Source organism: Delphinapterus leucas, chromosome X (genome assembly GCF_059928025.1).
Source record: "Delphinapterus leucas isolate spDelLeu-1000000601 "Yukka" chromosome X, BTC_Dleu_Yukka2, whole genome shotgun sequence".
Classification (NCBI taxonomy): Eukaryota; Metazoa; Chordata; class Mammalia; order Artiodactyla; family Monodontidae; genus Delphinapterus; species Delphinapterus leucas.
Genome location: NC_143150.1, coordinates 90,548,539 through 90,559,818, shown reverse-complemented (window position 1 = coordinate 90,559,818; position 11,280 = coordinate 90,548,539). Strand labels below are relative to the sequence as shown.

The 11,280-nt window shown below is 48.1% G+C and overlaps 1 protein-coding gene across 1 annotated transcript; it reads left to right on the top strand.

The window, feature by feature from the left end:
* The first annotated feature begins 2,068 nt into the window (after positions 1 to 2,068).
* LOC149744330 (CXXC-type zinc finger protein 1-like) lies at positions 2,069 to 7,755 on the top strand. The gene is made up of 8 exons (XM_089904992.1): positions 2,069 to 4,259; positions 4,386 to 4,549; positions 4,930 to 5,137; positions 5,239 to 5,349; positions 5,674 to 5,723; positions 5,939 to 6,035; positions 6,989 to 7,141; positions 7,239 to 7,755. Exons 1-8 carry the CDS (start codon positions 4,068 to 4,070, stop codon positions 7,383 to 7,385), a joined length of 1,122 nt encoding a protein of 373 aa, XP_089761118.1. The 5' UTR covers positions 2,069 to 4,067; the 3' UTR covers positions 7,386 to 7,755.
* Positions 7,756 to 11,280: the final 3,525 nt, after the last annotated feature.

The window sequence follows — 11,280 nt, the reverse complement described above, 5'->3', positions numbered from 1 at the left end:
TGTGGAAGCCCATGCTGGATTGACAAGAGAGTGACTATCCAGGATGTCCTGAGTGTTTGACACCTGGAGGGCCTGGGAAGAGGATTTGTCTATCACAGGAAAGTGGGGCCCTGTCATAGAGAACTTTGATGGGCACACCATAGAGTGGAGAACTGATTCTGAATACCCTGGGAATCCAGGGAAGATTCCCAAGGAGAATGGTGACATAATTTTTTCATCTGTGGCCCTTTGGGAAGACAACCCTGGAGGCAAAGTGGATTAGCCAGCCACATCTCAGAGGTGGGAGTTCATTATAATGTAAAATACAGGAAACCTGAACTAGGGCTTTGGAACTGGGAATGAAAGAAATCAGCAGTAAAGAGACAGGAGATATTGGAGAAGTAGGTCTGAAGTCAGAGGTGAAGAGCAAAATGCTGTCCGAGATTCTTTGAATGAGCCACAGTGATGAAAAATAACTCAAAGGGAGGTTAAAACATTAGCTGGGACAAAACAAGTAGTGCTTATAAACATTCACAGCCATAGAGAGGTAGTAATGCTTTCTTTCGAGCTCACAGACTGCTTCTTAGTTCAGCTCGAATTTCTCACCTCTTGCCCCAATCCCTAAACTGGATTTGATAAAAACTGTAAAGAGTTAGCAGGGGATACTGTCTTTAGAGGCTAGGCTCGAACCAGGACAATAGCTTCTTAACAGCAACATCTTAACATTTTTGAACTTTGCTTTTCTACATGATGATTAGTTAGATGCAACTCTAGTGTAAATTACAGCATTTATTTGCTCTTATCTTCAAGGAATAATATGCAGCCAGATAAATTGCAGTAATTTGCCACTTTGCAACAACACCAGGCAAGGCACCTGATCATCAGTGGCTACTGGACACTCTTGTGTGTCATGTGTAAGCTGGGCACTGCGCAACCAGTAGTGAGCAAGACCAACATTGTCCCTGCCTTCATTTCTAGTTGAGGAAGATGGGTGTGACAAAACAGGTGTGAGGGGTTCAGACAATGCCTCCATTTACTTCTTAATTTCAAGATTAAAATAAAAGAAACATTCTTGCTATATAATTATGTCCATAAATTCATTCAGAAGAGAGGCTGGTCATCCAGATGGAAAGGAAGCAGAGAGAGCTTCCCAGACGGTGATGCCAAAGCTGAGTCCTGAAAGGTGAGCAGTGTGATTGTAATCTTTCACAATGATAATGTTTTTTTCTATTTTACTTTTGTTTTGCTTTTACTAATATATTTTTCTTTATTTTCATTTTACATCATTTTAATCATGTATTATGTAAGATTGGATTTAATTATATAAGATTGGATTTAATCATGTATTATATAAGATTGGAATTTTTACATGTTCATGGTGAATCAAATCATTATAGAATGACCATTTGAACCCCAATTAATGCTTTTTGTCTTAGTATTTTTAGTCTGATATTAATATAATTGACCTTGCTTTATTTTGATTAGCGTGTACCTGGCAAATTTTCTTCCATCCTTTTATTTCAAACGTTTCTGTATCCTTATGATTTGCCAGGTTTGGCATAAAAAGCATATGGCTAGACTTGTTAATTTTCATCCAAAATTTCAATCTCTGACTTTAACTGGAGAGTTTACCCCATTAACAATTTTTTATTGCTGATTATGTAATAAAGTATAAATTTCAAATATGAACTTATTACTACCTTCTTACATTTTTCTTTCTATTTTTCCTGCCTTTCCATAAATCTTTTTCTACTTTCTCGACTTCTAAAATCTGATTTACTTGTTTTTCTTTGTTTTTCTCATTGCCTACCTCATGATTTAAATAGCAGATAGTAAAATGGTACTAATATGAAATTATTCAAAATAATTGGAAATGATAAAGGGATCAATTTTCCTGCCACATACAATAATGCGGTAAAGATCACTCTGATGTGTGAAACAGTGAGGCGCTGACGTCATAAGAAACAAGTGTATCCTTCATGGCGCACAGAACAGCGTGCACGTAACTATGGTTTCTCTGTAACCATTTGCTTCAAACTTTGGGCTGTACAGCAGCTCCGTTATTAAGGGTCTGGGGCAAGTGCAAAACACAGTACTTTCGGGAAGGGGTGGCGCTAAGGTCGATACTGGAGCGGAAGTTGCTTTGCTGCCGTTTTTACCTCAGCTGCCTTGAAGCTCTCCTCCGTGTAGCCCCTTCCGGGCGCTGAGGTATCTTGTGAGGGCTTTGAAGACGGATTTGGAGGGGTGGGTGAGGGGTCGTCGAAGGGGATTTGGGGGTTAATAATGGGTGTCTTTGGAGTCAGTATGGGGACTTGTTCGAATTTGAGTTGAGCGCTCAGATCATTATTTTCTGTCTTCTTATATTGTCAGCTGAGACCACAGTTGGGTACGTATTGTTTTCGTTTTCGTTAAGTTCTAAGTATTTTCTAATTTCCGTTGTTATTATTTTTTTTCCCCAGAGTTTAGAAATGCCTTTTCAATTTTCAAAAGTTAAGGCTTGGTCTTCCCTGGTGGCGCAGTGGTTGAGAGTCCGCCTGCCGATGCAGGGGACACGGGTTCGGGCCCCGGTCCACGGGGGTCCCAGATGCCACGGAGCGGCTGGGCCCGTGAGCCATGGCCGCTGGGCCTGCACATCCGGAGCCTGTGCTCCGCAATGGGAGAGGCCACTAAGTTAAGGCTTCTATTTATAACGCAACTTATCTGTGCCCTGTGTGATGCTTATTCATTGGAAAGTGTTCAGACTTCCTTTAAGACTAAGGCCAGGGTGAGTTTTTATTAATATTGCATCTGTAGCTCGAAACTAGTATGTGTTCTCTGGTTGATAACTGTCTTAACCAAAACGTGTGTATTCTTTGTGTGTGTGCTTGCTCTTTTAATCTTTGAGAGTAATGATTTGCGTGTGTGTGCATATGCACGCAAACATTTAAAAACATTTGTATATTTATATATTTTAGTAGGCGTTACTGGGTTCAGGTAGGAGTAGTTTTCAGAATAAAGATTGTGAAATTATTCTAGGTGAGTGAGTCAGGGCAGACAGCGCACAGCGTGGCACGTGCAAGTGGGGGAGGGGGCAGGGCTTGGCATGGCTCAGCATGTGAGAGGTAAGGCAGAACAGAGTATGTACAGGAAGTGGGGAGGGGTCTATGAGGCTGAGAGTCTGGGAGGCGGGCAGGGCCTGGCAGCGCATGGGACCCACAGGGCTGGGAGCCTTAAGGCAAGACAGAGTGTGTCCAAGAAGGCAGAGTCAGGCATGTGGAGCCTGGAGAGACTAGGCAGAGTGGGCGGGACAGAAAGGTGGGCGGAGCATGTCTGAGGGGCTGGGCCGTCTGGGCAGAGGAGGCTTGTCTGGGACCATGGTGTAGGGCAAGCAGGGTAGCAGGTGTGTCCTGGAGGGTGGACAAGGCAGGCTGAGCCCTCTAAGTGTAAGGAGGTGGAGTCTAGCTTTTCTGGGTGGATATGCAGGGCCTTACGAATTCGACTGGGCAAGATGCCGCCAGATGGACTAGCCAAGTGTGTCTGGATAAGGTGGGCAAGCAGGGCCAGGTGGTGCCAGTCATTCCCAGGCAGGCAAGACCTAGTGTATCCAGGCAGGTGCTGTGGGCCCCAGCCACAGTGGCCAGAGGGTGAGGCCAGGAGTGTTGGGGCAGGGTGAGCCCATCCCCACCCACTTAGTGCTGACCCAGAGCCCTCCTTCCGTCAGCACAGGAGCGCTACTTATAATCCCTGGTCTCTGGTGAATCTAGGACACAGGGTGGTTGGGGGAATGGAGCTGGTGCGAGGGTCTGCCCGTCAGTTCTTAACTGTGATACTCTCAGAGACTTTGCCATAGTCCCCCTGACAACTGCTCACTCGATCACACCTGCCTCAACTACAGAAGTCTGAGCTGTCCCAGAAGTACCAGGTGGGGGCAATGCCATCGGCAGTAAAGGAGGCCATACACCAGCTGTTGTCTGAAAAGGACCTGCCTCAGTACTGAAGCTTATACCAGGACTTTTATATACGAGATTCTTGACAATCAAAGCCTGATGAGTGTATGGCAGGGCCCCTGCGTGGAAGGATAAGGACATTGAAGGCAGGGAGGCTCAGCAATGAAGAGAGAGGAGGCACGGAGTGTCCAGAGATCATTTAAGAAACAAATTGGGGAGACCTGTCAGCATTTTTCTAGCCTACAGCCCTGGATGAATGACACTGAGGACTTCCCATTCCTAGATTCTGCACTGCAGAAGCAGGCAATGGATACGAAGAAAAGGAAGAATTTGAAGAAAAAAGTGGAGTGGAAGGTGACAGAAATGGTGGAATGGGGGGCATGGAGGCAGAGGTTGGGGGCAGAATGCAAGGTAGTAGTACAGGGTTAGGGGGCTGACACTGATTCCCCTGCCCCTGCTTTGACCACTCTTGTCTCACAGAAGGAGAAGCAGCAGAAGCTCATGGAAAAGTCAGAAGACCCAGAGCAGTCAGATGCCGAGCACCCAACCTCACTGCGGCAGTGCCTGGGACCTGACTGTGTGCACCCCACCCGGCCAGGCTCCAAGTACTGCTCGGACGACTGTGGCATGAAGCTGGCAGCTGAGTGAGTGCACCTGGAGGTTAAGCAACAGGGAATAAAGTAGGGCATGATCTATGCCAGCTGTAAGTCCATCTACCCCGCTACCTATGTATCCTCCACCATTCGTCCACTCACCCACCTATCCATCCACCCTTACATCCACCGACCCGCTGAACCACCCATCCACGTTCCATCCACCAACCCACTCATTCACCCTCAACAGTCACTTACCCACCCAGCTGTCTAGCCATCCACCCAACCATCCACCATCCAAGCACGCATTCACCAACATTCACTCATCTACCATTCATTATCCTAAACATCCACCATTCGGTCACTCATCCATTTCTTCTTATTTTGATGCCTCCACATACGCATTCCATTCTTGCTGTCTCCCCGTCCAGCCGCATCTATGCGATCCTGCCCAAGCGCATCCAGCAGTGGCAGAAGAGCCCTTGCATTGCTGAGGAGCATGGCAAGAAAATGCTCGAGCGCATCCACCGTGAACAGCAGGACACCCACACCCGCCTGAAGGACATAGAGTGCCATTTCCATGAACTTGAGGCCATCATTCAGCGTGGCAAGCAGCAGCCTGTGTGCAAAGATGAAGAGGTGAGTGGGAATGCGTGGGGTGGAGCAGAAAGGTGCCTGATATCTTGCCCTGCCGTCCCCACCCTGCACTGCTTTACTGGCCCTTCTACTGTCCTATGCAGAGTGACAAACGTGGCAGGAACAGCGTCAACCTGCAGATCTTCTGTGTCTCCTGCGGGCAACCCATCAAAATGCAGGTTGCCCTGCGCCACATGGAGCACTGCTTCGCCAAGGTTGGAGCATTGGCTGGGGGAAGATGGGGCAAGGGTGTTTTTGACTGGTTGGGGTCCATGAGGAGGGGGCCAGGTTTGGTGCCCGGGTATTTGTTGTAGAAGAGAATACAACACACATCCATGGCTCTACCCATTTGTGCTTTTCTTCCATCCCCAGTAAAGGGGCCAAGATTTGGGCATCAGCCACTGGTGACGGGGGGACATTGGCTGAGCAGACAGGAGTGTAGGGTCCACAGGGAGCAAATGTGTTGTTTGGGGCTTTTTCATGGGAGGGTATGCAGTGTGTGTCTATAGTTCCTCCCATTTGTACTCTTTTTTCCCCAGTATGAGCGCAAATCGCCCTTCACGTCCATGTACCCCACTCGCATTGAGGGGTGAGTGTGAGTGCTACTCAGGGTCAAAGGCACGATGTGGACGAGGTCAGGAGCAGGGTGGGCAAGATCAAGGGCAGGATGTGGGTAGGCTCAGAGACAGAGGTGGGCAGATTAGCGGCAGGGTGTAGGTGGGGTTGGGGACAAAGTGTGGGCAGGGTTCAGGGTGGGACCACCCGCCTCCTGACCCTTAGCACCTCACTTTCACCTGTCCCCAGAGCCACAAGGCTCTTCTGTGATGTTTACGACCCACGGAGTAAGAGCTACTGTAAGCGACTCCAGGTGTTATGCCCTGAGCACTCGAAGGACCCCAAGGTGAGACTTTTCTTTCTCTACCTCATCGCCCTCCATTCCTCCCCTTCTCCCTACCTGACCACCTTCCTCTCGTCCTCCAGTGCTTGATTGCCTCCTATTCCTTCTTCCTTCTGCCTGACTGCCTTCATACCTCCTGACCAATCCCTATGTATCCCCTCCTCCTTTCCTGACCTCCCCTACATCCCCCTCCTCACTGCCCAATCACTTTCTAGTTTTACTTTTCTCTCTGCCTGTTCATTTATTCATAATCTCCTTGCCTGACCCCGCAGCCCAACATTTCTCTCTCCCTCTGCCTGACCAGCCTCCGTTCCTCTGCTCCTCACTGCATAACCATTCCCCATTCTTCCCTTCTCCTTGCTTGCTCATCTCCCTTCTTTTCCTAGCCCCTGCCTGACCACCCCACAATCCCCCCTCTCTCCCTGCATGGTTACCCTCAATTCCTCTCTTCTCACTTGCTGACTTCCTTCCATTCTTATTCTCCCTGCCTCACTTCCCCAATCGCCTTCTCACTGCTTGTCATCTCCTAAATCCCTTCTTCTTCCCTGTTTGATCAGCCCCCATCCCTTTCACCCTCCCAGCCTTATTCCTCACCTCCCCCATGCTTTACCAACCCTCATTCATCTACTTCTCCCTGCCAGACCTCCCCTCCATCCTTCCTCTCCTTCCTGTTTGACCTCTTTCTGTTCTTCCGTCCTTCCTGCCTGATCACCTCCATTCCTACATCCCTGCTTAACTTCTTCCTCCATTCTCCATGATTGATCATCCCCCTTTGGCCCCCTCGTCTTTACCTAATCACCGAATTCCTCTCTTCCCCCCTGCTAGGTCACCACTCCGCATTCCTCTCCTTCCTGCCTGCCTGCCCTCTCTTCCCCTCTTCCTTGCATCCTGCCTGCCTGATCACCCTCCATTTGCCACCCTTCACGTACCTCATCATCTTTCATTCTTCCCCACAGGTACCGGATGAAGAAGTGTGTGGTTGCCCACTAGTGAAAAACGTCTTTGAGCCCACCGATAATTTCTGTTGCCTCCCCAAACGCTTGTGCAATCACCACTACTGCTGGGAGAAGCTGAGACGCGCCGAGGTGGACCTAGAGCGCGTGCGCATGGTACGTACGTTACATGGTACGTTACATGGTATGCCCCTTAGGGGCTGAGAGGCGGGATGGAATCCTAGAAGCCCCTTCTCATGCTTGCCCCCCACAGTTGCTCAAGCTGGAAGAGCTGGTTGAGCAGGAGCACAAGGTGCGCACAGCCATGAAGAATCGGGCAGGGCTGCTGGCCCTGATGCTTCATCAGACAATCCAGCATGACCCGCTCACCACTGACCTACGCTCCAGAGTAGACAGCTGAGCTCTGCTCAGCTGAGGTCCTGTACTCAACACCCTGTGCAAGGGAGACACTCTACGAATTCCTCACACACCTGTTCCTCTAACATCTTTCTCAGGGCATCTCAGAGTTTCTCTGTGCTTCTCTGTTCCCCATTTAGTCTCCTGTCTCGGTCTACGCCTCCTTGAGGTGGGGTGGTCCTCAAAATCCCCCTCTTTCTGTCTGTTCCTGTACCCCCCGTCTCTTTCTTTCCTGAATCTGGGCGGGGCCAGGAGATCTGCCCTGCCCTCATCTCCCACCATCCAGAGTTTTGTTTAAAAACTTTAGAACAAGAGATTTTAATATCCTCTGGTGGCCCCTAAGCCGTTCTCTCTGGCCACAAACCCAATTCCGAACCTCCAGTGGTGATGGGTGACAGTGCAGCTTTACTTGGGGGGTGGGCTACAGTGCACATTTGGGGGTGCTTGTGATGCCTACTGTGCTTGGTGCAGGACCTGGTGCACACCTGGTTTCCAGTGTCTAAGAAGTGGGTGGGGAGGGTGAGTTTTAGTTTTCATCTCTGTCAGAAGAGGGAGGGACAGGTAGGTTGCCCTGGATGTGCACTGAAATATGCAATCAGTTTATGCACACAAGATGTTGCCTCCCCTCAGCCTGAGCACTTTGAAGGCAATGGGAAATAGGAATATTGTTTATTGGGAGTCAACCCCGTATGGGGTTTAGAATCACAGAGTGGCTAAGTATGGGCACTTTGGAGTCATCTGACCTCGGCTTAAGTATTTCCTGGTCATTCTATTTGCTAGCAGTGTGACCTTGGGATAACCAACTTAGCCTCATTGTGCTTCAGCTGCTTCTATTGTCAAGTGGTCCTAAGGATAATCACTGTCAGGTAGCTCGCAAGGTTGCAGTGAAAATTAAATGAGGTACCTGATATTGATCACCAGGGCCTCAGGACAGGGGCAGGTGTGTCACAGGAGGAGCAAATTCCAGACTTGGTGTCCCTGAGACAGGTCACCATCCTCCTGCTGTGTGAGCACCATGGGGCTGGTGTCCCACATCCAGAGCCCTTCCTGTTTCAGTGGAAAATGTGATGCAGCCGATGGAGGAAAGGTGGGATGAGAGGGTCAACCCCACAGCCTAGAGGAGGGGGAGGCAGCTCCCTGCAGGGTGTCTGCGAGCGAGGTGTGGGTGGGGGTGACCACCGGCTCCAGCCAGGGAGAAGCTCCCCCCTGACGCCCAGCACAGGCTCTTCAGTACTCACTGGCTCTGTGCATACACTCAGCTGATCCCTACCAGAGCCTGCTTTCCCCTGATCCTTGGGGACTTGGTGATTTCTCCTCTATCCTGATCTAGGGCAGAAAAATCCCTTTTCTTTGGAACTTAGAGAATGGCAGGGTAGTAGGGTGACCACAGTCTCTAGGGCCCCTCTGCTTCCTCCTCCTCTCAAAGATGAGTAAAGTGGCCTGAGAAGGTACATGACTTGCCCAGGCCTCTGGGATTGTGAGTGACAGCAGTGGACTGGAACCTGGTCTCCTGACTGTGCCTTCCACCCTCACCACACAATAGCCAAGACCAAGTTTCCCACTAAAAGTTCCCCTCAAGGGATTTCCCTGGTGGTCCAGTGGTTAACACTCTGAGCTTCCATTGCAGGGGGCACAGGTTCAATCCCTTGTCAGGAAACTAAGATCCTGCATGCCAAGCGGTAAGACTTAAAAAAAAATGTTCCCCTTGAGAGTCCGTAAACAGAGGCAGACGATGAGGGAACCAGACCTTGGCCCACAGTTCCCTCCTTCCTGTGGATGTTGTCACCTCTGGGGACAGGCTCATTTTCACAGGGGCTCAGGGTCATGTGGTCAGTAAGAGAGTATATATGACAAAACTCTATTATTTTAGTTTTGTTTATTATACAGTTATATTTGTAACTATAAAGCAAGTTATACACTACAAATAAGTAGAAAGAATAAAATTTAAATGACCTCTGTTATCTCCTAACTAAATTCTATTAACACTTTGATTTTTTTTGCGGTACGCGGGCCTCTCACTGTTGTGGCCTCTCCCGTTGCAGAGCACAGGCTCCGGACGCGCAGGCTCAGCGGCCATGGCTCACGGGCCCAGCTGCTCCGCGGCATAAGGGATCTTCCGGGACCGGGGCACGAACCCGTGTCCCCTGCATCGGCAGGCGGACTCTCAACCACTGCGCCACCAGGGAAGCCCCACATTTTGATTTTTTTGCTTTCAGATATTTTTTCTGGCTCTGAGCTTTGGTGTTTATGTTCATGAGTGTTTAGTATATTCATACATGCACATTTAATTTAAATGAAAACTAGAATTGTTTGGTTACCTTCTCTCTTTGCTCTGTATTCTAACTTAAGTATTTTTCCACGTCAGGAAATATTTTTGCATACAATTTTAATAGCTGCATAATATTGAGTCTTTGAATATATCATAATTTTTATAACCAATATACTGTTAGTTAACATTTATGAAGGATAGTTTTGGTTTTGACTATTAACATCACAGTAGTGAAATTCCTGCATTTAAATCTTCATGCACATACATGATTGTTTTCTAGAAATTGAAATCTTGGATCAGGGTGCAAGGACAGATATTAAACGACTTAGGAGGCGATAGTTGTACACTTGGTCCCAATGAGAAACCTGCCTTTTCCAAGTGTCACACAATCATATCAGTCACAGATACACAGCTTGTGGCCACAGAAATGTGGTGCCCCCTGGGTCTCCCACAGGGTGCGGCCCCCAGCTGAAGTGTGGGTGTTTCCGGGCTGGTGAATCTGATCTCTGCAATGTACCTGCACATCATCCCCTCTGCAACTTTGACTTCACAGACCCAAGCCCCTTCCCAGGAACAGCAGGAAATAACCAAGTTTTTAATAACCAAGTTTTTAATTTAATAGATTAATTCATGTATTTGTTTGTTGCACCCATTGCTTTTCCAGTGTTTTTAGGGGGCATTAAAGAATCCCTGTAGTAAAATGTCCAGGTATGACTCTATAAATTTAGGTCAGAGAAGATATAGACAGAACGAAAAAAGTCAGCACTAGAATCTATCTGGACTATAGGCATTTGGGCCTGATGGTCCTGCAGAGTAATTAAATTTGAGCTAGAAGTTTGTTTCTTATCTTCCTATCAGACATAGCTGGAAAGGAAATGCAGTCGTTTGTAAGATTTACATTGGCCACAGGGAGAAAATGTGACAATTCTTCCAGGGTAAAGGTTTCCTGATAATTGAATTTCAAAAACAAATTTGATCTCATTATGGAGTATGGGTGAGGTAACCTTATACTTTATCATCCAAATCAGGACACTTTAGAATGGGAAGGGGCATCATTAGTAATTATGCTGGAACAACAGGTGTAAACTGGACAGAGGGTCAGCCTAATGAAAAAGACGAGTGTCGTCAGCAGTAATCTTGTCATAAGTGTATGATGATAGGGTTTGCCACAGCCATCTTCTAGAACAATGGTTCTCACAGTATGTTTCTTGGACCACCACCAGCAGGATCATTTGATAGATTGGCAGAAATGCAAATTCTCGGGTCCTACACCAGACTTTTGGTTATGAGGTTTAGTAGTCTGTGTGTTGACAAGCCCTCTGGGTGATTCTGATGCATGCTCAAGTTTGAGAACTGCTGGTTGAGAACCATCTAAAAGAAGCCGAGGGCGTAGGGCCCAAGCAGAACACAGTGGATAGGGTTCTTCATGTGCACACCTCACTGATGATTTCATTTCATACAGGTGCAAACCATCCTACATTTTTAACTTTCCTCTGGGGCTTTTGACACTACTTGGGCCTTAGGTAGGTCAAAGTTAAAAGAATATATTTATATCAAAACACCATATTGGGGGCTTCCCTGGTGGCACAGTGGTTGAGAGTCTGCCTGCCGATGCAGGGGACACGGGCTC

Coding starts and splice junctions, on each gene's coding strand:
- LOC149744330 (XM_089904992.1), top strand. CDS start 4,068: ATGAAGAGAGAGGAGGCACGGAGTGTCCAGAGATCATTTAAGAAACAA. Junction 5,138..5,238: donor CTGTGTGCAAAGATGAAGAG/GTGAGTGGGAAT, acceptor TGTCCTATGCAG/AGTGACAAACGTGGCAGGAA. Junction 6,036..6,988: donor AGCACTCGAAGGACCCCAAG/GTGAGACTTTTC, acceptor TCTTCCCCACAG/GTACCGGATGAAGAAGTGTG.